This window comes from Triturus cristatus, chromosome 7 (assembly GCF_964204655.1).
Source record: "Triturus cristatus chromosome 7, aTriCri1.1, whole genome shotgun sequence".
NCBI lineage: Eukaryota > Metazoa > Chordata > Amphibia > Caudata > Salamandridae > Triturus > Triturus cristatus.
Window position 1 is genome coordinate 558,531,006 of NC_140590.1, and position 27,831 is coordinate 558,558,836.

Below are 27,831 nucleotides of genomic sequence, written 5' to 3' on the forward strand. Positions count from 1 at the left end.
CACGGTCTGGGCATATCCTTTAACAAAACGGGCATAGTACTCTGCCAAACCTAAGAAAGACCGAAGCGCATCTTTATCTTTGGGAGGAATAGCCTGACTGGTGGCCTCGACAAGCGAAAACTTAGGTTTTATTCCCTGACAAGACAACGTATGACCTAAGTAGTCTAACTGTTGTTTCCCAAATTGACACTTGTCAGATCTGATAGTCATGCCCGCATCATTCAACTTGGATAGAACACAAGTAAGATTTTTTAGATGTGTTTCCCAGTCATTTGCAAAAAACAGAATATCATCTTGATAGGCTTGGACTCCTGGCAGATCTTGAAATAAACTATCCATAATTTTTTGAAAAACACTGGCTGCAGATGCCAGGCCAAAAGGAAGCCTAAGATATTTATAGACACCAAAGGGTGTGACAAAAGTGGTAAGCTCTTGTGAATCATCTGTTAAACAAATTTGGTGATAGGCTGAACGAAGATCGATTAAAGAAAAATATTTTGCACCCCCTAAACTAGCAAGAAGATCATGAATCCTTGGGAGTGGGTGACAATCAACTAATATGTTTTTATTCAAAGTGCGCAAGTCCGCACACAGCCTCACCTCACCTGATTTTTTGCGGACGATAACGATGGGAGAAACCCATTCTGAAGAGTTGCAAGGTGCAATGACCCCATCATCACACAATTTTTTAAGTGTAGACTTGAGTTCATCCCTAGCACTAAGTGGTAAAGTGCGAACCTTATGTACAAAGGGTTGAGCATTTGGTTTTAACTTAATCCGATGTTGGAAACCTTTGACAGTGCCAAGTTTATCGGAAAACAAATTAGGAAAAGGATCTAGAATCTTTTTGAGATCATGTGAATGATCCGTGACATCAACACAATCTACTGAGCTTAGTACATCTTCTGTCCATCCGGCTGGAGAATAACCTTGGGGTGGATCACCCCGCATAATGGGATTATCACCGCCAGGGAGAAGGTACAGCCCCATTCTAGCAAGATCCTGCCAACCAACTATATTGCGTCCCCTAACTGCAACATAGACTTTAGTGTATATTGATCTTTCGAGACATTCCAACCTAGAAATGAAATATCCCAACATCTCTATGTCAAATTCACCAAACGCTTTTGGGTTGATGTCTGTTTTGGTCAAGGTGATGGAATTCTTCCATTTCTCAAAAAACATTACATCTGATAAAATGGTTATAGGAGAACCTGAATCTTCCATGATAGGAATTTCAATTTTACCAAATAGTGCAACACCTATGGGGCCTTTGACATAATGTGAATTGAAAATTGAATTACATTCAATTGAGACAATCATGTCATGAAATTGCTTTGTACAATCCTCAAGGGATTCCGCAACTTCTATGCTATTAACTCTGGTAGGTCTCTTGACAGATTTACAAACACTTTGAAAATGGCCAATTTTTTGGCATGAAACACATCTCTTCCCTGACGCAGGACACATGGGATGATTTCCAAGATGTGAACGAGAACCGCATCTGAAACATATTGTATTAACCTTTCTGAAAGGTTGCTTATAAATTTTGCGAACATTAACGGCATTGACAGAATTCGCAGATTCGTTTGGAGCCGAACTGAAGGAGTTAATAGACTGGTCTTGTTGAAGAACTTTTGAAGTAACAATGGACCTTTCAATACTTTTGGCAATATCAATTGTATCTTGTAAGGATGGTTTTCTACAGCTGAGTAGGCGTTCCTGTATTTTTCTGGAAAAACAAGCAAAAACAAACTGGTCACGTATATAAATTTCTGGATCTGCTTCAAATTCGCAAGTGGAAGCAAGAACGCGTAATGCAGCAATGTATTCATCTACTGTTTCATCCTCACGCTGTTTCCTCTTGTGAAAATTATGTCTCTCAAGCATAATGTTTGGTTCTTGGTCATAATGTCTTGCCAAACGAGCTAACGCTTCTTTATAAGAATTCCAATGTTGCGCATCTCCAGCTTCCCCAGGTGGTGTTGGGAATTTTGGTAGATTCTCAAAAACATGTTGCGCTGCCAGACCCAAACAACCATACAGAATAGCAACTTTGCGATCATGAGAAAATTTAACAGCATCTATAGCCACAATATGATTTTCAAAGGCTTTAACCCACTGACGCCATGGAATTTCAGGTTTGCCAGGTCGTTGTAGAAAAGGAGGAGGTTGAGCAAACTGCTGAGCAGAAGCCATGACCAACATGGATTATTGATAAATTATAAATGAGACAAAATTTGAGCAATAAATGAGTTATTATGCTGTTAAATAGAACAATTTGAAATTTGAAATGAGCAAGTGAGTATTATGCTGTTAAATACAACAATTTTAAATCACTACTACATACAAAACAACAAAAAAAATGAAGTAGTTCTTTAAAAAGTGACCAAAATATCCTTGGACTAAACTTGAGAGTACATATGAGAGGTGTGCCTGTCACCGTGAAAAGTGCAGGCTGAAATGTGCTTGAGACAAAAGTGTGCCTGTCACTGTGTTAAAAGCGAAGGTTGGATCCTACCTGGGATCAGAAGAATAGTGTTAACAGCAAGGTAATGCTTCAGCGCGTGGCTGCCTTCAAGTATAAATAAATAAACTTCGATCTTCCTGACTCGAGCTTGTGGGCGTTGCTAGGAAACCTTTGCGTGTGATGTCAGCGTCGATCTTCCTGACTCGAGCTTGTGGGCGTTGCTAGGAAACCTCTGCGTGTGATGTCAGCGAAGGAAGCCCTCCCTCGTTGCTAGGAGACAGCGCGTTGTAACCGCGATGTCTCCAATCACGAGAAAATGGCCCAGAATTCCTTCAGCATACCCTCGGTATGCAGAAAGCAGCTTCAAAATAGACGACCAATGAGGCTGGCAGCAGGAGCGTGAAAACGTAACGAGGCGGAGTCTCGTGAGGAACTGCTGCGCCCAAATCTTCGAAATATGCTGGTGGGTGTCAGACGCGTAGGTCCGTCCTTCTTCCTTGTCGCCAAATGAAGTAAGAGAGGATACGAAATTCTTCTTTGAAAGTTTTATTTGTAAAGGTCAATGACACCCACAGCCCGTCGCTCCCGCTGCATACCAGGATTTCCAGCAACTGACTAACGTTGAAGGAATCCTGGCACGCATCGTTCGCAGCCAGACTGTAGAACCACAATTAAAAGAATACGAGCTCTCGCGCCCTAAGCACGAGAGCATGTACGCACATACCTCATACTACAATACCCTAAACTTAATCATGCCTCTTACCCCACCTTCTACTACATTGGGACATCTATGGTATTATGAAGGGGCGCTCCCTGAGGGATGCAATACTGAGGAGGAGTGGCTGGGATGCCTCTCTTGGTTACCAGGCTCTTAGCTAAAGAAGAAAGGCTGTATGTGCTCACTTGCAGTACCAGACCTTATTCTGGAGCTACCATGTGGGCTGCCCCCACTGAGCTGTAAATAATGCTTGGCTTTGTACTCCCATGTGTGCTTACTTGATTTAATATTCACTATCTTGTGCTAGTATTGGGTTTACAAACTGTGCATTCATGTACCATACATAGAACAGTTCAGAAAATAGTCAGTATAATTCAATGAATGAAAACGGTAACAAATTATTTCTAAAAAGATAATTTCCACTTTAAATGCTATCACATTTTAAGGGCTCCTGAAATGAGCATAGATATGTCCTTGCTCTGGTATTGCAGCTATTGTATTTCACTCATTAAGTGGTCCTAGAGGAGTTTCATTTGTGAGGGCTGGATGTTCGTTTAGTGCTGCAAGTGTGTTCTACTTGACACTGCAAGAGGTTCAGTTGTTACCTGTAACCAAATGCCCCTTTTTGTATGGTAACCCCCAAAGTTGTGGACTGATGCTCCACCGTTTTCAGCTCAGGGGTAACTGAGGCCTGCTAAGCAGAACTCAGTGTCAGTGCCCAATTGGTATAAGCTAACTTGATTCTAAATCTCTAGTATATTGTACCTGGGGTACCCAGGGCTTGTAATTTAGAGAGTTCTCCGGGGACAGTGGCACTTGTTGTGCCACCCTGAATGGGACAAGGTAAAATATGACGCCTAGTCCATCACTGCAGACTAAAAGGGTAGTTCAAAACATTATTATTGGTGTTATTCACAATTCTAATCAATAAAAAAGCCCAAATTCCCTTTTTAATGTGTGTAAGTCACGCGTACAGCAGGCCATGTGAGCCCTAAGGCAAGTTGGAGCATACATGTCAGTCAAAATACTTCATTCTGTAACAAAGAGCATAAAAGTACATAAAACAATACATAAACCTCACATATTAAAACAGAAAAAATATACAGTCAAGTTAAAATAGAAAAATGATTACACCAAGATATTATACATTTCCACACGACTATTTACATACAATCAGACATAAAAACCCAGCTAATTAATAGCTGTGTAGTATACGTATACAAACTTCAGAAGGATTTAACAAGTCAATTATGGCCATAACAGCAAAACAAAAGCATGATGCGCCCAGTACTCACATTAAATCATGAGCAAATTCTCTAGATCTAATACGAAAGATGTTATAATCAAACCTCAAACCAACAAATACAGAGCTATCATCATGTATACTGGAACTAAAACTCACACCACGTGACATATGTAGTAATTACCCTGGGTACAGACTTGAATCAATGCAGTTAGACTAAATATGCGTAAAACAGATTAACAGAATCCCAAATATAAAAAGTCAGTGGTGGTGTCAACTAGAGAGCAATCATTACTCAGGTTGAGAGAAAAAACATAAAAGATTATCATAACTTATCGTAAAGCGTATCACTCCATAGCTTTAACTCTAGTACTCCAGCTCCAATGTAAATATTTGGCAAAAGCACATATAATGATTCTTTGGTCTCAACATACATCAGCCTGAGTGCCACTAAGAATTGCCTGGCCCCAAGCTGCATACAAACCGGACAGATCCACCTCTTCCTCGGACATGCCCAGCCCATGCAAAAGAAACAATTGTGTTGTAAGGTTTCTTCTGCTTGCAAACACACTGGCCAAATAGTATTCAAACCTGAATTAGATTTCCATTTTGAACAGAAAGAAGTGGAAGAGTGTTATGCTGAGACTTAACATACAGAAGTCTGGCAGCTGGGGTTGAGACGTAATCAAGGAGATATTCAAACTTACTAAGGGGTTTAAACTCTAAGAATTTTGTAGCGTGACATCCTTGGTTCTTGTTGCTCACCTCAGGCCCCACCTGTGGGCCCAAAAGGTGTCCTTGGGTAGGTGTAGCAAGCGCCACTTGTTTAGCCAATGATTTTCAAGGCCTACTTGTGTTTAACATGTTCTGGCAGTAAAAAAACACAATTGTCGTTTTTACTGAGAGTGACTGGTAGCCCCATTGGCAAGCACAGAATTACATGCTGACCACTCAGCTTTGCTAACTTATGAATGGGAATACCAAAGCTGGTACTTCAAGGTATCAAACAACTCGTTATATTAAGTTCGACTTGATGCTCGAGTCGGAATTAATGTAACTTGTTGCACATGCAAATTTTAGAAACTTGCCACTCAGTTGCCCAGTTTTCCAGAGGCCAATTGCTGAGGCTGGCCACAAGACGGCCTCCTGCCCACCTGGGCTGACATGTCAAAGGCTCCCAGGGCATGTAACAATTGTGTAACAATAGCCCCCGCAGCCGTGAGCTTCAGGGGGCCCTCTCCGGCACAATGCATGGGCAGGACTGAGAGCTCCTGATTGAGTCTGTAGCATGGGGGGCCCATCCATGCACTTTGCAGGGGGGCCCCCTCCATGCTCTTTGCAGGGGGCCCCCTCAAATTTTGTTATGCCACTGGCAGGCACCAATAGAGGCCTGCCACTGGAGGAGGTGTTACCTCTTCCTGGAAGGAAACCACACATGGTGTTGCCCCAAAAGGCGAGCTTCACAGGGGAAGGTGCCTTTTTCGGGCAAATGGTGAACACACTAGAGAGGGACTGCTCTTTTGTTCAGGTAGACTGCTTGGCAGTGGGGACAGAGCGGAGGAAACACTGGCCAGTTTTTCTATGGGTGTTTAGTCCAGAAACAGCCACATGTCTAGGGCGGGCCACTGAACTCCACACATCAAAAGAGATGTCCCGGCCACTTTGAAGTGGGCACAGTAGAGCATTCTGGGATAGCTAGATGACACAATTCACAGGAAGTCATCATCAGGTAAGAGTTACTTCGATCTCCCTTGAAGGCACTTTCTGTGCATAATAGGAACACACCTGGCACCCTCAACTCGGATCTTGCTTAACTGGAGTAGAGGGTTAAAGAGGGACTGCCGTGCTTATCCTGGAACCGGTGAAGAAGAGGCTGCACCAATGTTTGACTGCACCTGCTGCTCCTTCGGCTAACGAAGGAAAGGACCGTTCCTGCTGTGCCTGCACAGGGAGAATTCGTTACCTGAACCAAGCTAGAAACAGAGATTCCAAGAGTCAGTTGGCTCTGTTCCTGTTGACACCACAGGGTCACAAAAGCGGAAGAAGTCTGCTAGGAATAGTTGGTAGCCCAGATCCCTTGATCGTTGCTCCTGACCACCGTGCAGCCCAGGAGACAAGTTGCACCCAAGTCTGCTGGACCCTGCAGAGTCATCGGAGTGCAGTCTGGTCACCCAGGAGAGTTTTCCCCAAAAAAGGAAACAGCTAAAACCATTGTGCCTGATGAACAATAGTCTAGTGGCAGCTGGACTTTTTGCTGGGTGAAAGATGACTTAGAGGAATATTGACACCTGCAGCCAAAGTCACCCTACCAGGACCATCGACCAAGAAGTGGCCTCAGGAAGACTCCTGCCAAAGCACAGCTTCCTGTATCCCGTGCATCAGGACTACTCCGTAGAAGTCAATGGCAAGGGACTACTGATGACTGTTTTTTCGGACCCTGCTGGCCACCTGGACAGGCTCCCTGTCGGAGTTGGATGCCCTAAGTCACTCTAAATAATTGAGTTTCCGTCGGACAACGTTTTTCTTGAAAGACTCTCTAATTGTAAAATTTGATTAATTTGCCAATGCTCATTCGTGGTTAAGTGAAAAGTATTAATTTATTGTTCCTTAAATATTCTATATCTGTTGAACCCTTCTGTTGATCTTTACTGTTTTGGTGTTTATAAATTCAATAAAACATAAGCTATTTTATAAGCTATTTTTATAAATTGATGTCAAATTTCTTGAGTGGCGAGTTTCTTTCTTCTTCAATTGTTTTGGTTGAAATGCTTGTTTCTCTGTTGAGGCCTGACTATTCAAAGCCACAGCTACTCAGGGTTGAGTAAGGTTTGACAAACGAAACCTGACTGGGGTTGGTAGTGTATTAAACAGTAAGGTCTCACAACCACTCCATATAATGCATCCCATTTCCTCGCAGTGCTGCAGAATTGTCTTCTGTTTCGCAGGAGCTTTATTTGGTACTTCTGGGTTGTTGTTTATTTTGTATGAGATTCATTTGATACTCTAGGAGCAGGCCTTGGCATTGAAGAATCTTTTTGGGATGCTGCAGAAGCTTTGTTTTGTGTTGCCTGCGGGAGATGTATTTGCTGCTTCAGGTGATTTAGACAATGCAGGAGATTATGTTTGTGCAATAACAGAGTTACATAGTACTACACAAGCTTTTTGTGATGTGAATGTTCCCTCATTGAGGGTCAGTTTCATTGAGATAGGGAAATTGGGGCATGATGGTGAAACATGGCAAGAAGGCAATCATAATTTGAAACTCCTGCCTCGTGATGCTACATCCCTATGTATAAATGAGTACTTCTAAAGGGCAAATCTAATTAAAAAAGCAAGAAAAGGCCAGAAAATAGGAATAGGTGCAAAGTGAGTCATGTAATAATTGCTAACATAACACCCCTTTACATTTATTTTAAATCAGAAAACAGAACACACTTTAAACTACAAACAGTTCATATAAATGCATAAAATATGATACAAGATTAAAAAGATGCAAAATTTACATACATCAACATTAGACAATAAATCCAATAAAGCATTACAGTACAAGAAAGGATCTGAAAAAATGTCAAACGATAGCAGACCTTCACAGTAGATGGATTTAATAATGGATAAAGTGCTTCCTCGTGCGCTGATAATGAATATTTACAAATAACATAATGAATGATCATTATTTGGTAAATCAGGAGCTATATGTGCTGTAAGGATGAATTTCACTAAGTACTGAAGGTGTGTCATGTGATAGTGTAAAGCTTCCTATAGAACTACTGGCTATTGAGACTCTATACATTGTGTTTATGTTGTACTTTAGGCATTTCATTTGGTAACTCTGAAAGTGCAGCCCTGGAGTCACTGCTGTTTGGTGTAGTCCTATCATATTCATCAAATGGAAGGGAGCATTTACATTCTGGGATTTGAAATTACCTCTCAACTGCCATCTCATGCAGTGTATGGGCTGTGTATGTACTCCAGTGAGAATTGTGTGGTGTTTCTGTTGGTGAGTACATCGTTCTCTAAAGGGAAAACTGCCTTCCGTTCACTGACATCTGCAGTCTTGAGGGGACATATTCTGGATTGAGACAATTTCAGAAATAGAGAAATCTCTTAATGCAACTTGACTCAATGGAACTGCTGTAGATGTATGCATTATGTCAGTTCTCATGATTTACACAAAATTACACCAGTGATGTCTGAAGTCAAATGACTTCTGTTGATATTGGCGTTTGCTTGGCTAATATTTCACACTGGTTTAAGCCAATTATAGTAATGCTGCCTTTGGGGAAATGGTTTTGTCCAGATTTAATTACTGACATTGTAGGTGTTCTGGGGAAATGCCTTCCTCCCTTTTTTTAAATGATGACACTATTGGTAGCTTTGTGTATTTATCTAATTATCTTCCTATTGGTTTGAAAAAATTACACTGTTGGTGTTAAGTTCTACCACCAGTTCACGAGAATGCTACTGGGGTGGCTTGCTGAAATATCTTCCTCCTAAGTGTAATGATTACTCTTGTGGTGATTTTATGTAATATCTTTCTTTAAGGCAATGAGACTAGTGGGTGAAGTACCTTAATCTGGTTTGAGAAGACAAAAGTGAGGGCAGATTTGGCAACAGATCTTCCTTCAGTTTTGGACAAAAACACTGATGCAGGTCCGGGCGACATGTTGTCCTCCAGTGTGAGATGTCTACGCAGGTGGTGACTTAGGGAAGTGTCATTCTCCACTTTCAGACAACCACATTGGAGGAGGTGGATCTTCTGGTTGGCAACATTGATACTGGTGGTGGCTTAGTGAAATATCTTAACCAGGTGTGTAGTGATTACACTGGTAGTGATTCTATGAAATATCTTCCTGACAGGTTGAAGTCATAGTTGTGGAAGGAAGCATTTGGGGTCTACAATCCCAATGACGTTTTGAATTCGGAGCAGTCCCAAAGTGGAAATTGTCCCTGAAAGTGGGGATGTTGTCGCTGCAGAAAAGAAAATGCTGCTATCATTCAGCAGATCCTGTCCCCGACATGTTTCTTTCAAACTTTACCCTGGACTTCCATATCATACCACCTTATATGCTTCTGACAAAGATCACCTCAGGTGGATTCCTGGGGTCCTGTTCTGGTTTGACGGGGTCACCCATGAGGGGCTCTCTGGGGGCCAGTTTGGCTGCTCCCAAGAGTTTGGCTTCTTTTCTCTTGAGCACATATCCTGAGAGGCCCATGAAAAGAGCAGCTGAGCACACGATGACTGCAGTGACATAGAAGACATAGTGATAATGACCTGTGAAGTCCACTAGGAGTCCTGTGCAGGAATGGGAAAGAAAATCAAGGTCAATAACATTAAGAACTGTACCCATGACAAACGGATTCATACAAAATATATCATAAAAACATCTCATATCTTACATATTTTTATTCTGAAACATATTTTCCCTATACATGTTATACTTTTGAAACACGAGCCATGCCTTGACACTCTCCACCGCCATATCGTGTCGTCATGTAGCCAATAACGGGTCTGCCATACTCCATCAAAGATGGCTTACATACGTTTCCCAATCATAAAGCACTGAAAAATCTAATACTGCTCATATAAAATGGAGAATGGCTTGAACGACCGCTGCAGTTTAAGGCTTGCCTTAGCAGCACTGATCGATGGGCCTTCTTGGAACACCAAATAGTGAATTATTGAGGCCATGGAAGGAATTCTTCAAGTAAGTATTTGTGAAACTCACATTTTGTTTGAAATGACGCTAATGGAGTGTAGAGAATAAGAATATATAACAATAGAGCACTTGCTTTCACTACACATTTTAAAAGAGTAGCTGTGGTGGTAGTGTAGATCTGGGTGTTGGAATATATGGTAGTATATGTACGTACTGTATGCAGCAGCGGCTCCTCTGCAATGGCGGTGCAGCGGTGCCACACTGGCTCAGAGCCAGCAGTTGAAAAATAAAACTATATTTTAACCATTGTATTATTTTTCAGCTGCTTGCTCTGAGCCAGCGTGTGCAAGGAGGGGTAGGGCCAGGTGATGGGAGGGGGAGGAGGAGTGGTAGATGTGCACTTAAGTGCGCATGTCAGTTTGGCAGGCCGTCTGAGGCCACCCAAACTGACTTAGGTTTCTCTAATCCGGATGTATTACACAGCCAGGTTGGAGAAACAGCACAGACTTCCTGTGTCTGAGTGAGTGTTAGTCCAGCTCGCTCAAGCCAATCCTCACACTGCTCTCATGCTTGAGAGCAGCGTGGAGATTGAATAGGGAATCCGATGCTGTCCCAGTGACTGCTGGGACCAGGATCAGAACAGCGCGAGGCGGCCGGGTGCACCAGGTAAGTATTGTGTATTTTCTTTATTATTACTTCCCCGCCACGCTGTCACCCCGCATGCTTTTCGACAGCCTCCCATACCCCCACACATCATCCAACCTTTTGGGTTCTACAAAATACATGCAGTGGTACAGGGTGCAAATTTGGCAAAACATATCACTAATTACAGAAATTGATATGATCACTGATTCAAAATATACTCTGGTATACTCATATAATTTATCAGACAATACAAGGACTCAACACTGCAAACTTACCATTGTTGTCCAACCATTTTGCTAATAGCTGATGCAAGTTATATAGATGGTGTGGTAATTAGGGTGTACAGATGTCAATGACAGTCATATTGGGGCACTTCTCCTCATTGTGGATCATAATTATAACCGGACATAAGGCAGGCCCTTGCAGTCTCTTGGGTGCCAACAGGTGGGGGGGCATGTAGTCGTTCAGGGGCCCCTCAATTAGACCATGGACAATGAAAATCTGTGACATATAGTAGACTCGAGGGCTTCTCATCACATTTTGCATGGGTGTCCACCATTTTATGATACACTACTGTTGGATAGTGGTCACATTTGACCACATGCTAGCTGTCCAGTAATCCAATATTACTGTAGATGTAGGGGCCTCCTCGGGCTGGGTACCCGCCAATGACTACACCACACATGGAGCTTAATACAACACATCTTTATTCTTCTGCATGTAATCGTAAACTCAACTTTCTAAACCTGCATTCACTGAGCTATGCTCTAACACTGACGTCACAGTACTACGGAGTCCGTCAGGAGCCAAAAATGTTCCGTCATTGCTAACTCAAACAAAACTACATCTCCCCCTATGTTAAATAAAATTTAAAAAAATCTTTTTACAAATATATACATAATCACAGCTCTTCAATGAGCATTTATGGCACTCTGATTACTCATCCTGCTCAAGTCTTCGGTAACTGGAAACTGGCATTAGAAGTGTCCATGATTTTCTTTGGGGATGTAGGAGTAACAGTAGTCGGGAAATCTTAAAATTTCTTTTCAGAACTAGCCTCTATGTTGACATCAGTATATTAAAAGTGTTGAGCCACATGTCGGGAATGTGTGGAGTATCGCGTAATGAACTTCCCAGGATGTTGGGCAGTCACAATGTGTCCTTTGATGGTCATGACGTGGAATGGCTCAGCATCGAATGGAGCATCAGAATTTTGTTTTCTCAACTGACGAACAAGCATTCGATTTCTTCTAGTGAAAACAATGTCTTGTGTGTTGTTGTTTGTCTGCATAAGCCTTCATGTTCCTTTTATGAACCAAGTCTTTGATAAGGGTTCCTTCCTCCGTATTTGATCTTCTGTTGGTCCACTGAGGTAACTTGGTTGTCATTAGTAACTAGCTTGACAAGCTGTACTGGCTACCAGCGCCTCAGCGCTATCGTTGATTTGCACATTGAGCTCTCTGCAATGCGCGTTTCGTTTGTATAATTTTAAAATATCCCGTTTTGTTTTTGTTTTGTTGCTTTATATTATCCCCTGGTTTTAATTCCTGGGCTGCCCTCTTATCGGTCCTCTTACCTGCACTATAATCGTGTTGACCACCGCTGCTAGAGCGGGTCCTGTCCCTGGGGTCTGCTCGCTGTGAACTTGGCGGCCATCTTGGATTGGGAGCTGTGGGGGAGGACATTGGACGCCATCTTTGACTTCCTAGTGGCGCTTCATAGACGCTGCCTACCTTATTTAAGGCGGTGCTTTTTGCGGGTCAGCTTTGACAAGCTGTACTGGCTACCAGCGCCTCAGCGCTATCGTTGATTTGCGCATTGAGCTCTCTGCAATGCGCGTTTCGTTTGTATAATTTTAAAATATCCCGTTTTGTTTTTGTTTTGTTGCTTTATATTATCCCCTGGTTTTAATTCCTGGGCTGCCCTCTTATCGGTCCTCTTACCTGCACTATAATCGTGTTGACCACCGCTGCTAGAGCGGGTCCTGTCCCTGGGGTCTGCTAGCTGTGAACTTGGCGGCCATCTTGGATTGGGAGCTGTGGGGGAGGACATTGGACGCCATCTTTGACTTCCTAGTGGCGCTTCATAGACGCTGCCTACCTTATTTAAGGCGGTGCTTTTAGCGGGTCAGCCTTGACAAGCTGTACTGGCTACCAGCGCCTCAGCGCTATCGTTGATTTGCGCATTGAGCTCTCTGCAATGCGCGTTTCGTTTGTATAATTTTAAAATATCCCGTTTTGTTTTTGTTTTGTTGCTTTATATTATCCCCTGGTTTTAATTCCTGGGCTGCCCTCTCATCGGTCCTCTTACCTGCACTATAATCGTGTTGACCACCGCTGCTAGAGCGGGTCCTGTCCCTGGGGTCTGCTCACTGTGAACTTGGTGGCCATCTTGGATTGGGAGCTGTGGGGGAGGACATTGGACGCCATCTTTGACTTTCTAGTGGCGCTTCATAGACGCTGCCTACCTTATTTAAGGCGGTGCTTTTAGCGGGTCAGCCTTGACAAGCTGTACTGGCTACCAGCGCCTCAGCGCTATCGTTGATTTGCGCATTGAGCTCTCTGCAATGCGCGATTCTTTTGTATAATTTTAAAATATCCCGTTTTGTTTTTGTTTTGTTGCTTTATATTATTCCCTGGTTTTAATTCCTGGGCTGCCCTCTTATCGGTCCTCTTACCTGCACTATAATCGTGTTGACCACCGCTGCTAGAGCGGGTCCTGTCCCTGGGGTCTGCTCGCTGTGAACTTGGCGGCCATCTTGGATTGGGAGCTGTGGGGGAGGACATTGGACGCCATCTTTGACTTCCTAGTGGCGCTTCATAGACGCTGCCTACCTTATTTAAGCCAGTCCTTTCAGCGCGCAGCGGTGACGCGCAGCGGGAGCGCCTTCCCTGCGCCTGAGTCGTGCCAGAGTCCTGCCCGTCTGCGCTCGTCCGCGCCGAGGCAGGGCCTGTGGCGGCCTGTATAGCTATTGGTGTGGCGCTACTACGACCGTGGGGACTTGGCAATGTTGCAATATACGCGTAAGGAGCTGCTCTGCCTTCGCGCTGCTTCGCACTGTTTCCTAGCCCAGTTACATCCTTTCGTGGGTCCTTACTCATGCCAGGAGTGCGCATTTTGTTTGCCAACTCCTGTTCCTATCCGTAGTCTTAGGGCAGCGTCTTGTGAATGCCCAGACCGGCCTGCCATACCTCGACCAACTCCACAGACCTCTCATGACTTTAAGATCTGTCATCTTAATGTGAGGTCATTGGTTAAACATCATCTGGACATCCATACTCTACTTGTGGAAGAAAGCCCTGATATTCTTTTCATGTCGGAGACATGGCTGCATGATGATGCCGTGGCTGTGATCAATCTAGCCCTCCCGGTGGAGTATGTGATGTACACGCATAATCGTAATTCATGAGGTGGTGGCATTGCGGCCGTGGTTAAGTCATGTTATTTGTGCCTCTAGACGGTTTTGGACATAGTCGGCTGCGAAAGTGTTCATTTTCGCATTTCTGTTAGTCCAAATTTTACGTTCTCTGGACTACTTATTTATCGCCCACCAGGTCCTGACGCGGCTTTTAGAGCTGCCCTTCCTGAAGTTGTAAGTGCTTTAGCGTTAAAGGCTGCCAATTTTAGCATCTTAGGTGACTTAAATTTGCATCTAGATGCTTCTCACTCTCCTGCGGTATGCAGCGTCATTGCTGATCTGGAAGCTCTTCAGCTATTTCAGCTGATTAAGGATAGCTCTCATGTTGGTGGGCATATTTTAGATCCTTTCATCACCAATTTATCTACGGTGAAAGTTCTGCCTCCCAGGCCTATGGCCTGGACTGACCACCATTTAATAGAACTGAATCTTCGGATCGATGACCCTCCTGTTAGATCAGCGGCACCGGTGTCTTTCAGACGCCCCTGGAATAAACTAAATTTAGCTGATTTCCATCGGCTTCTCAGTCGACATCCTTTGGGCTCTTTCACTGACACGGCGGTGGGCTATGATCACTTATGTAGCTGGCTGACGAGTGCTCTAGACTCCCTGATTCCTATCAGGAAGTGTAAGCGTCGATGTACCGGACCTAGTCCTTGGTATGACGACTCACTTCGGCTTCTAAGAAATCTTGTAAGCAAGCTGAGAGAGTCTGGCGCAAATCATATCAGCCTGGTCTAAAATCACTGTACCTTGCCAAGATAAAAATTTATCATAGGGCGATTTGTAAAGCCCATGCCGCTTATTTCTCACGTGAAATTAGCTCGAGTTCCAACTCTACTAAGCTAATATTTAAGGTACTAAAGGATCTTACCGCTAGTAGAGCCCCAGCTGCTGATATTTGTTCAGCTAGTCACTGTGAAGGCCTGGCAGCCTTCTTTGTGGAGAAGGTGGAAGCTATCTACCGTTCCTTCCCTAGTTCATCTATCTGCCCGGAGAAACGGGTTCTTGACTCGGCAACTACCTTGGGTTTGTGTTCTTTTCCCGAACTCTCCCTGCATGAATTTGATAAGATTGCCGGGAAAGTTAAAACGGGATCCCCTATGGATCCTCTTCGACCTGCTCAATTCAGGGAATCGGCATCAGTCTGCTTCCCTTTGCTCTGCGAGCTTGTTAACCTATCTTTGAAGTCGGGCTCCGTTCCGGACAGTTGGAAACAGGCACAGGTTATGCCTATTTTGAAAAAACCTGCTCTCGATCCTTTAAAGTTCGAGAACTATCGCCCCATTTCTCTCCTTCCGTGGGTGGCGAAATTGACCGAGGCCTATGTTAACACCATCCTTTGCAACCATATCCATTCTGCTAATATTCTAGATTCTTCGTAGAATGGATTCCGGCCCGGCCATAGCACTGAGACCGCGCTTCTTTCTATGGTTGAATATCTGCGAACCTTGGTCGACTCTGGGCAAACGGCGGCTCTGGTACTTTTAGATCTCAGTGCCGCATTCGACACCGTCTCCCATCCAATTTTATTACAGCGCTTGGTTGAGACTGGTGTCGATCATGTGGCACTCGACTGGTTCAGTTCGTTTTTATCTGGTCGGACCTTTAGGGTTGTTACCCCTCCTTACCAGTCTGAGCCCCATTCCATCACTCAGGGTGTTCCTCAGGGGTCAGCCCTCAGCCCCACACTTTTTAATATCTATGTCCAGCCGCTGGCTGCAGTCATCAAGCGTTGTAATCTGACTATGGTATCTTACGCTGATGACACGCAGCTAGCGGTTGCGATTAGTGGGGCATCCGACTTAGAAGCCACCAAGTTCTGCGAGGGAATTAGGTCTGTGGCCCGTTGGCTGACAGATAACTGCTTGCAATTAAATGCAAAAAAAAACGAGGTGCTGATTGTTGGCAAGCAGAGTCAAGCATGGGGAGATCGTTGGTGGCCGCCGGAGCTTGGCCCTACCCCCTTTCCTGTCACTGAGGTAAAGAATCTGGGCATTTGGCTAGATTCTAAACTTAGTTTTGTTTCTTATACCAAGAAAACTGCTGCCACATGCTTCGGGATGTTGCGAAGACTTAGACCGATCTTTACATTTTTCAATGCTCCGACCAGACAGCTTATTGTACAAGCTACTATTCTGTCTCGGCTGGACTACGCAAACTCTCTTCTGCTTGGAGCCAACCAGGCCGAACTCTGCAGATTCCAACGAGTTCAAAATGCTGCTGCTAGAGCTTTGGTCGGCCTGCCCAGATCATGCTCAGCAAAAAGAACTATTTCTGATCTACATTGGCTCCCGGTCTTTGAGAGAATTAAGTTTAAGTCTTTGTGTCTCGCGTTTAAGATCCTGAAATATTCTTCCCCTCCGATTCTTGAACAGCTTATTCTAACATATGTACCATCGCGGTCCCTAAGATCTTCAGGCTCGCATTTTGCTATAGTTCCACGCTTTAAAAGGGTCCGGGCTGGTGGCCGTTCATTTAGTGTACTAGCTGCTAAGCTGTGGAATTCACTTCCTGCCCATATCCGCGCCATCGACGAACTTTTGCCTTTTAGGAAGGCCGTTAAGACCTATCTGTTCTTAGGGGGTGTTTAGGTCTGTCTTGGCTCCTTTTCTTTGAATCGTTGTTTGCCAGTTGTTTGTTCAAGAAGCGCCGGGACGCCCCTTTGCTGGGGCAGCTGAGCGCTATATAAAACTAGGTAACATAACATAACATAACATTGCTCTCCTGAAAATCAAGGTTGCAGAACTTTCACCTGCGGTCAAGTGAGGTGTTAAATGGTAAGCTTGCAAGGTAGAATTCAACACAGTTCTAAGATCAGGATTTTTCTAATATAGCATGCTGAATAGTTTTCTTTAATGTATTCGAGAAACTTCCGACAAGGCCATTGGCAGGTGGCTTTAGAGGGGTGCTTTACATTAAGAGGATTAAGAAAGTTTCTGAACTTTTAACTGTTGAAAGGCGGGCCACTGCCAGACTTTAAAATCGCAGGAAAACCTCATGTCGCAAATATGCTGTTGAGTCTCTCAATGTCTCTTTCTTGAGTAATAGACAAGAGATCTTCTATCAGTGGAAAACTAGAGTATTCGTCGACAGTCACCATCAGGTGATATCCATTGTTGAGAGGACCAAAGAAATCAATGGCAACTCTTTTCCATGCATGCTTCAGCAAGTTTAACATGCTCAAGGACTGTTGAGTAGTTTTCAAAGATCGGCAGTTCCATAGCTGACTGGCCTTTAACTCTCTTTCAACTCGCTCATCACAATGAGGAAACCAGACTCTGTCTCTGAGAGGTCATTTTGTGGCAACTATTCAACTATGTGCTTCATGGGCCACTTCAATCATCTTTTGTCGAAAGCTTTCTGGATTGACAATTCTTTTTTTTCTATCATTTAAAAAAAAAGTGTATATCACACAACTTCCTTTTCTGTGGAGACATCACTTAGTGTCTTCAGCCTTGTGCTTCGGCTTTCTTTTCATCTTCATGATTGACTCAATCTTGGCGCCTCCGGCCTCCGTGTCAGCAGCCGGTCAATCAGCACATTCTTCAGCTCTATCAGCATTGATAACTTACTCCAGACAAAGAGTTTCTCTCAGCATTCGCTGTCTGAATGAATCTGACAGGCATCCATCAATAACTCGGAGATGTATTGTTTCCACATCATTGAATTTGTTGAACATGCAGTGTTTGATGAACGTATCCAGTCTCTCAACAAATTCATCAATTGTTTCACTAACTTTAAGATGTTCTTGACTGAAAATGTACCTTTCGTAAACCGCATGCAGCATTGAATTGAACTTGAGAATCAAGATGTCTTTGATCTGAAGGTATGTATTTTCATCATTTCAAGGCATTTTCTTTATGACTTCTTCTGCTCCTTCACCAGCAAGATTTTAAGGTATTTGATTATCTTTTTGGTATCTGTTTCTTCCTGGGCATTAATGAAATCATCAAATGTCTCAATCCAAGCAGTCCATCTGTTGCCAATAGTTTGCTTTTTGGGGACATCGAATGAAGGTGGTGGCTTCAAGAAGGCAGAGGCATTATAACCATTTATGGTAGTAGCTTACACACAGGGTGGAGTTCTCTTAAATAAAGTCTGCTGTCCTTTAGGACCCATTTCATCCGTATAATCTCTGAGGCCCTGTGATGTGCTCTTCTCTGGGTTATCTTGGACAGTCTATGGAACTCTGACCTCTTTCTTTGTCTTCATTGAAGCCCTTTACTTTCTTGGAGACCTTTGGTGTTGTTCCGAGCTGCCCTTAGCAGCTTTGGTGTTGTGCCATTTCAGGTATTGGACAGTTCAGTAAACACAACCCTGTGCTTCTTCTTGGGTCTCCTCGCCTGCCGCTGAGGTCGTATAGCTCTTTTTATCGAGGTGTTGGTAAGAACATCAACAATATATTTTATCTGCTTCTAACCACACTGTTCTCTTTCACTTGACTGTTGATTTGTACTTGTTGACACCTGGTTGATTTCTGCATCGCACCACTTGCAATTTGCTGTTGCTATTTGCTGCTCTTTCAAAACCTGGCTGTATCTGCCTTCAGCGTTATCAGACCATGCGATGTATAGCTCTATGTTGCGTAGCAGTACGGTACCTCCCTGACCGCCTTACCATGAGATTCTTGGCCAATGATGTGTAGACTTTTCAATGACGTTTTATTTATCTGCAAATGCCATACTGCTGGGGCTTTGCCTTAACTCCACTTATGCCAAGCATTGATTCTGTACCTCTACGGAGGCACGAGCAGTTTGCTTGGACCACAGCAAACTCTCTGGGACAGCACTGTCGATCTTCAGGTAAACTATCTTCTATCCCGTTGCCTGTGTAGCATCATCCCCAGCCTGGGTACCCACCAATGACTATGCCACACACAGAGGTTAGTATAACACGTCTTTATTCTTCTGTGTAGAACCATGAACTCAACATTCTAAACCTGCTCAAACACTTGTGTCACAATACTACAGAGTCCATCAGGAGTCAAAAGGATTCCGTCATTGCTAACTCACATGACACTACAACTAGAGACCCTATACAGTGATGCGGTTATATTCTTGTTAAGCATGGCTTTCCTGAGAGGCCTCTATTGTCAACACCAGATTCTAAATCCAATAATTCACTGTTATGACATGGCAACAGTGAGTAATCAATTTTGTTATCAATAGTTGCTCTGTCATAAAGGCCTTCCATGCCAAGCTGACAGTGCTCTCAGAGAGCTGTTTGTCTGTTTAGACTGAAATCAGAAAGTATTTTTTCACAATTGGTTTATGTTATGCATGGCTCCCCCAGTACACCTCTACCACTGCCTGGCAGCTGAAAGCAGATGATATTTGGGGGCTATACATAAAATCATAGATCGGAAAAAAGTGAATTATGGAGATGTTTTCACCTCGGGGTTATGAATGACATCGTTGATACCTCAAGCTTTGCTCTTGTCTATCTGGTATCACTCAGAACTCAGTGAAAAATATCACCGTAATTTCCTGTTACCAATCTATAATTTGACCATGTCAGCATTGCTGATTTATTATGAGAATCAAACAGTGAGCAGCATCTCTTAAAGCAATAGCAGCTTAGTGATTCGGAACTGTAGCAGTAGTTTCAGCTCCCAAACACAAAGTGCTCTACAGAACGGGATCTTGGCGGCCATTTTACCTATTGTGGAGTTCCAAACTCGTGTATTATTTCTTCATCTCAGCAGCGAGCTTCACTGTAAGCATATTCAAACAATGCCTGAACGTGACCTGAGTATTTAGCACGTCCTACAAAAGAACAAATGCCACCAACCAAGGGTCTAACAGAGGCCTCTGCGGCCCACTGGCACTGGGGTAGGGACCCACTCTTAAGGAGGCCCCCTTCCCTTTCCTTCCTTTTCAAGACCTACTAATCCGTGAGCTATGAAGTGTCATGCTCATCCCTAGCGATTCTGAACGGTTGCCCCCATCCTTTCGCATCACACTACTGCATTTCACGCAGCAGCACAAACTAGGGAGAGGGTTCTGGGTAGCAGAGCCCGAATTCTAGTAACTGAGAACCCTGTGCATTTGTAAGACCTTTCAAAGATGGATTATGGATCAGCAAGTGGACGGCCCCCACCGGGTGCTGCGTGCAGGAGGCAGTGCAGATCAAGGACAGATTAGTTATGAGGAACTACATCTGAAAATGTTGACATTTCCACTACAGTAGGAACCAGCTTCCACAGTTCGTTGCTTACATTGCTTGAATCAAACAGCATTGTAAGTAAATCATTTGTTTGTAAAGATGTCATAGATAAAAAGGAAAAGTCAAATATGTTTGATACAAATAGTTGTGCTTTATATTTCGTCGAATGCTATTTCAGTAAAAGGTTGCTGTACACATGTCGCACTGGCTCCTTTATTTCAAGTTTTGTTTTTCCTGCAGAATGGTGTCTTCATCCATCTGTCTGCATGTGGTTTCTTTCCTGGAGGAGCCACACTCCCTTCATTTATCCCCTTGTGTGTCTTTTAGAACTGGGTTGACAGTACAGCTGTCCTCAAGACCTAGTTACAATTTACAAGGAGTGGGCGTTGAGTAAATTTAATTGGATCAGTCTCTTTCAGCTGCTGGCTTGAGACATTGCAATCATAGCTTGGTTAATCCTAGAGGCATACTTTTTAGGTCTTATCCTGGCGAAAGCAGTGCATGCGTTGCTCTCGCCATGCGAGGACTTCTTGGAATCAATACGGATTCTGAAGCCATGTCCCAGCTCCGCCTTCAGTTTTCATTTGTGCGCGTCGTTTTGCGTCACGAATTATGCAAAAGGCAATGCAATAATTGCACCGGAGGCATTTCAATCCCTCCTTGTTGCCACCCTGTCCCCTTTTGGCCCCGCCCAGCCAGATTGGAGCTTTTAACAGCGGCATTAGACTATGGCCTTTAATTACTGGGGAAGCACTATTTGCTTCCCCTTCCCTCTGTCTCTCTCCCCGAGCAGACCCTTCCCTCTGTCTCTCTCAGAGACACAGCTTCTTGTTTTTGTTTTTTTCCCTTTTTGGCCTGGAATATGGTGGGCGAAATGGAAAAGAAGGAGAAGCCGAAGCCGACGCTGGACTATCTGATGCAGCTGATGAACGTCAAGAAGCTCATGAGCAGCCTGCCTAACTTCTGCGGGTTCTTTAACCGCCTGGAGCGGCTGTTGGATGAAGGTACGGCCCAGGGAGCGGGCTCCTGGTGTGAGTGAGTGTGTCTGTCTATGCCTTGGTGGAGGGCACAGGAGAAGCTCCCGGCATGCCAGTGCCAGGGGAGCCTTGGGCAAGGGCTGGATACCCAGGAATGTGGCTACAGAGGCTGCCGCGACCCCTTCCTCTCGTGCGCTCGCAGCCTTGCTGTAACTTGCTTTATCTGATTTCTACCTCTAAGAGCGAGTGCCCCCAGCGTCTCACCGCGCGTGCCCTTCTCTAGTGACACTGTTCACCTTCACATGACTATTTGTAATTGCCTATAACTTATTTGATAGCTGATTTTGCCTCCACGTTCTAAATATCTTTTTATTTTAAGAGCTTGTTTTTCTTTTCTTTACTCTTTGTATCAACCACCTGATCCCAGACGGTACTCTACTGTGTCCAGTTTCACTCCTTTCCCTGCTTTCGCAGTCTTTAGCTACCGCTGACTTTTATTGTTCTCCCTTGTTGGTTATTTTATTTCACGACACTAGCAATTCTTACCCTGTAGCGTGGTATCGGGGAGCTGGGTATGCTTTCTTTGATTTACCGACATGGGACTTTAAAATCTTTTGAGTGAACGGAGGTCGAGGAAAGTAAAGAATGATCATTCCCTCCTCCCCAGAAGGTTTACAAACTGTTCTCCTGTGTGCATCATCGCCTCCTTTGTTCACACTTTTCCAACATCCCTCCTGCTTCTTCCTTATGGTTATGGGTGATAGGCTCTTGGTAATGGTGAGACGACCCCCCCCCCAAAAAAAGAACCCAGCTAAAAACGATGCAGCCAAGGAAGAAGCCGTATTCTTTAACACGGAAATCAGGAGATAACATGTCGGCTTGTCTCATTTCCTCCCGCTGCCTTGTTGTGTGGGGCTGTGGACTTTTAGGATGCAGTATTTTCATTCTCCATCGAAGCACGGACCCCAACACTGTCTCACCCCCTGCAGACCCGCTGTGTGTATAATGGTGCCGGCAGCCCAGGGAAGCCAGGCCATTGGAACTGGCCATTTTTATTTTCCAAACAAGGCACCCTTCCTCTTGCAGGGATCAGGGGCTACTAAGCTCGCTAGAGGAGGTGGAGGCATTCACGAGCACAGAAAGACTAAAAGTAAACATACACCAAAGGTTGTCGATAAACAGGCGGTCATTGGAATGCCTGGGTGGCGGCCCGAACCCTACGCACTCATGGATGGTGCTGTACTCGGAGTGCGAAAGAGGAACCATTTTGTCAGTCACTGGCCACTGACAAGCATGTTAGGCTGTCTTTCCATGGGACAGGCGGCGAGACCTGCAACCCCTCCAAGAAATGGTTCTTAGCATAGGCCTAGACTCTACATAATTCAGTGTTCAGTATTTAATTGCTTCTCTTAAAATGCATGTTTGCCCAGTTGTGACCGGTGTCCCATAATAATGACCCGTGTCACATTCTGGAAAACTTGTCGGTGGAGGGAGAGTTCATCAGGCCTCAGCTGCTGCCTGCCCGTCTCTGCCTCCTGTTTCTCTTGGCGCTGGGCGGGGCTCTGGGGAGACACAAAACTTTATAGAATGTGGAAAAAATGCTGATCCTGGGAGCGTCTGCTTCACTTTCTCGGAGCTTGAGCTGGGCACTAAGGGGCACCTGACAGCCCTGTGTGAGCTCCCAGACCCGGATTTTGACAGTCGGTTTCTGTCATGTAAAAGCCGTCTGTTAGATTTATCGTTTACTCTTGTCTCCCCTGCCACTGTTGATAAACAGCACGCCCTGTTTGTGATAAAGTACAAGCGTCTCATTGAGTCTTAATATTCAGTTGTAGTCTTGTTGTGAATTTTATATACGTTTTTCCTTTCAACAAGGAACCAAATTTCGACAACGCCCGTAGATTTCTGCATGGGAAGTTTAGCTGCTTCTAGACTTGCTGTGCTCATCGAGGCACTACGTGGTGTACCCTTTTTGGATGTGTATGTATATTGATGGTCGACTAAATAGAACAAACCTTTATGTCCTCTGACCTCTATAGATTTAAAAAATGTGTCCCCTTACAGCCCCCGTTTACATTTAGGCAAGAGCTACCTTATGTTTACAGCGATGCTAGGCACCCGAACGCACTCAGTCAATTTAAATCTGAGTTGTGTTTTTGTTTTAAATCTAAGCATACACCCCCTCCAAGCGAAGGGGCGGGAGCGCCTTTGTTTCTCCAGTTCTTTTAGGCTTGGGAAGTTTTTTCAACTATTCCATCTAATGGCAGCCTTCCAGTGGTATGTATCAGGTCCTAAACATGAGGGCAGCAGGGCACAGCACCTCATGCACTTATTTGCATCCTATGTAAGGCCCACGATTTGAACTGAACGCCGCTTTAGTTTTTACCGTAGTCCTTTTGGTATGCGTTTCATTGGACTGACTGGGATTTCGACAGTGGTCCCGGTTTCTCTTCCAAAACTCCTCATTGTTTAACTTTATAACTCAAGAGCGGTGCTACAGGCGTAGTGTTGGTTCAGAAACTACCACAACCAAAATGCATTTCATCAAATGTAAATATACTGAACTAGGCAGTGAAGGGGTTAGCCAGCCACTTTATATTTTCTGTAATTTTTATCTGTTAAAGTAGGACAAACAGAACAGATAACTAAATGCCACAACTTTTTCTGTCCTATGCTTTCCTCTTGCAAAACGTTATTTTCCGGTACATTAGCTCACTTGTTTCTAAAAAAAGACTTCAAGTCCCAGGAAGCAGTGTTTTGCTTGATGAAAGTCATGGCTGAACACCCAGCATCCCGGTGATAGGGAGTGACTGTAACGCGAGACACGGCGACTGTGATTGGCAGCCTGTAGTATGTTTTCAGTGAAATGTTACAAAGAGCCCACGTTCAGTTCTGGAAATGTAATCAGCCATTTCCACAGCTCGGGAGATGCCACTGCAATAGCGTTGCACGGGGTTGAAGGTCGTGGAGGAGCAGAGTCAAATTAACAGTTGCCCTTTTTCTTAAAAACTTAACTGTGTTGCAGATACACACGTTTTCATACCTGTGTCACGCAGCAGAAAAGACATAAATGCATAAAGATAGTTTGGTAATTAAGGTGCTGGAGCTTAAACTGCCAGCCTCATGTAATCAATAGTAGCCCTAAAAAACAAGCATTAAAAATGCAATAGGTCTCGCCATTCATTAAGTTAAAGCCATTTGCTTTGCTATACAATACTGATGTAGCGCCTAAAGGTTTTGAAATTTGTAGGGGTGCATCATATTCACTGTTAGTTGGCACCCGCATATAATCAATGTATACTTAGATGTGTTGTGCGAAATGTATTAAGAAATGTATCAGCTATATCGCAACATAGAAGTGTTAGAGATGTGAAAACATATTGTGAATGTATTTAGTAAAATGCATAACGATTAGTTTTCGTTCAATGCAATGTATTAGGTTAACTGTGTGATATGATTAAAATTACTCATGTAGGTCGCTTATTCATGTTTATGAAAGTAAAAGCACTAATGCTTAGAATGTGATTTAATAGCGTGTTTAACCGAGTAGAGGCCCGAATGCACATATATCGTTGAGAAGAAAGGCCTGTTATTTTCTTGTGTTAGCTGAATGCGGTAGGCCGCAAATGATTTATTCTGGTAGAGGTTTTGGGCTGCAGTAAATTGTAAAGTTAAAAGATGCAAAGTATTTCTCCATCCCATGATCTCACCGCAGGTGCAAGGACAGTTGGTTCGTTAGTAGAAAAGGTCTTTGTCTAAGAATTGAATTATGAGGGAAGCCAGACATGGGAGTACTTTGGAATGTGCCAATCGCAACTTCTAGTACGGACGGTGTCTGGGACCCAAGGCCAAGCTGATGGACGATGGAGGATGGACAGCTCTGGATGGAAAATTACTGGAAGAAGACCTGGTCGAGGAGGTGTGCCGGAGGGCGTGTTCTATGATTTGGGGTTTTGTATTAGGGACAGCGCCCCGTGGGTTGAGCAGAGAAGAGGTGGGCGAGGAGCTAGAAGGAGCACTTTAGATCGAGCTCTCTCTAAGTGAAGACTTCTTAGGAAGTTTCACTTCTGACACCTTTTCACGATTTCTTGGGTCTTAAGGGAATGCTAAGTAGGGATGTCATCTAGCATAGAGTAGGGGCAGAGATGCTTTTGATTAATGATTCCTAATATTGACATTGGCTTGGTAGTTATCTACCTCATGCTTTTAGAATTTGTACTTTTGTTTATATTTAGTCGAATGTGGATTCTTCGTAGAGTAGCATTTGTGTTAGTGCCTATTTACCTGTTGTGCCTTGTACTAAGGTGCCTATATCTTCAGATGTTTATGTTGATAATAAAATCCAGAGAGCAATAGAGATTGAGTTTCGAGTCCTTAATTATGTCAAATTGCGGGAAATATTCTCTGATAATTGTGTTTGCTCCCTCCACGCTATTGGGCAAGTAAAAAGGTTCAATCGACCAGAGTGGGTTCTTGGAGATAAAATGGAAAACAAGAAATTGGGCCCCAGCAGTTGGCAGCAGAGTCGGATGGTTACTTCCGATAGCGAGGGACGATTAGACTAGGATAAGTGATCCTTGAGACCCATAGACGATAAGTGATGGTGAATCATCAGACGGTGAGCAGCAGACGACGGCGGATAATGAACATTGACAGCGAGTAGCAGTGCGGCAGGAAGCAGCAGTTCGTGGAGTGAGTATGAATAGGATGAGATGTAGATTGCGGTGTTGATTTGTTGTGTGATGTCTTGCACAGTTGGAGTGAATGTTGAGTGATTGTGAGATCAGGCTGTGAGCGTGCGCAGCCCGGGAATTGTGGTGTGGAAGACACCCGTGGTAGATTTTGTTGACCACCCAAAGGAGATCGTGAGGTACCATCGATCACCTGGACCGAGATAGGGGGAGCGAATGTGTGAGTGCATGACAACTCGACGCTAGTCGTGGGTTGCTGTATGTGGATTTGAGTATTTGTAACCTATCAGAGGCGATCTGTCTGGCCGGACAGGGACAGACAGTTGCCAACCGAGGTCGACAATTTCGAGAGACTGTGGACGAACAGTCAGAGGCTGTGGACGGACAGCCAGAGAAGTAACTTGTTTGGGACAAACGGTTATTTCAGTGTATGAATGGGACGAATGCAGGCGTGAGACGTAAGCGTAAGGAAAGGGAACTGCTGCGAACGAAGGAAGGTGACGTCAGAGAGTGTCGCGCTGTGATAGGCTGGTTGGTGTTAGTCGCGCTGTTATTGGAGGGTTTGACATCAAGAGGTAAACAGTGTGTGGGATCGAATTTTGTCAATCATGAAGTGTTTTAAGGTTTTTCGAGAACTTTGTAGAGGTGACAAACATGTAGTTTCTCGAGGAGGAGAAGAAGCTCCTGCTGAGGATACTCCAGCACATTACATGGCAAAGAATGTGGGATTGCATACGATAATTTGGCTTGAGAATTGGCATAAAATGAAGGAGAATTAGCTTTCCCGAGATATGGTTCATTTAGATTAGAAGTGTTGTACCAGTTGAAGTCTGTGATGGTGTCCTTACGACCTTTGCCCAGACCAACACAATTTGAAGCGCTACATGCGTGAATTAGAGCAGCGCATGATAGGAAAAGAGACGAAAACCAGGAAAGAGTGAAAAAGTCGATTAAGGCGTTCCAGAATGCCAGATGGGATGCAGAAGAGAAAAGATGGAGAGCACAGGCAATTGAGGGAGATAGACTGTACCCCTTATTGATCACTTCGGAGGGGATAAAGAACATGAAGTCAGATGATGAGGATGATAGTGATACTGAGGATAGCCTATTGGAGAGGTTGTTATCAGAGAGACCACCTCCGTATAACCCAGAGGTCCCAGAAGAGACGTTGGTTCAGATAGAAGAGACTAGAGGAGTAACAATCCAACCAGAGACGAGAGTAGAAGGAAGGATCTCGATAGGAACAGAGAGTACAAGGAGCCAGTCTGTGGCTAGCGTAAAGGTCGAGAGAGATGTGAGGTTACTGGATGCTCTAAAGGTACCGATCACTATTGGACCTATTGTTTCGATTTACCACCCAGATTCAGAGGAGGTTGCGAACCCAGAGCAGACAGCCGAGGGGGTAAGGAGAGAGGTCGCAGGAAGTGGCCTAGTGGGTTAAATGGCCCGGACTCCGAACCCTATAGAATGGAGTACACCATTGCCAGCCATGTCAGACTCATCTAGGGGACAAGGAGAACAGAGACCAGAGAGGCCGAGGTCTCTGATGGAGTCGAGATCAGATTTACGATCATGGGTACCACCAGTGAGAAACCAAAGCCCAAGAGTGATGACAGCAGAGAGAGAGCGGGTCATTTTCATGAATCGGTCTGCTCCATTGTGCATACCAGAAGAGAGTAGGTCGCAGGAGCAAGAATGTGAGGTCAGCGATAGAGAAGGGTAGTCTGTAGAGAAGTGCTGAGAGGAGCCCTGAAAGGGGGGATGATAGATGTAGTAAGGTTAAAGGCGGAAGTGGATGAGATAATAGGTGGAAACTTACCCCTTGAGAGAGTATTAATATATGG

At 44.3% G+C, this 27,831-nt stretch overlaps 1 protein-coding gene across 3 annotated transcripts in view; it reads right to left on the minus strand.

Annotated features, from left to right (window-relative positions):
- Positions 1–4,203: 4,203 nt before the first annotated feature.
- The window catches only part of LOC146810105 (monocarboxylate transporter 6-like), a 257,057-nt gene continuing 233,429 nt past the window's right edge, over positions 4,204–27,831 (minus strand). For all 3 annotated transcript variants that reach the window (XM_085617051.1, XM_085617048.1, XM_085617049.1), the window contains exon 5: positions 4,204–9,724. In XM_085617051.1, the coding sequence (XP_085473177.1) occupies positions 9,492–9,724 (233 nt within the window). In that variant the 3' untranslated portion in view covers positions 4,204–9,491. The remainder of the gene's footprint in view (positions 9,725–27,831) is intronic.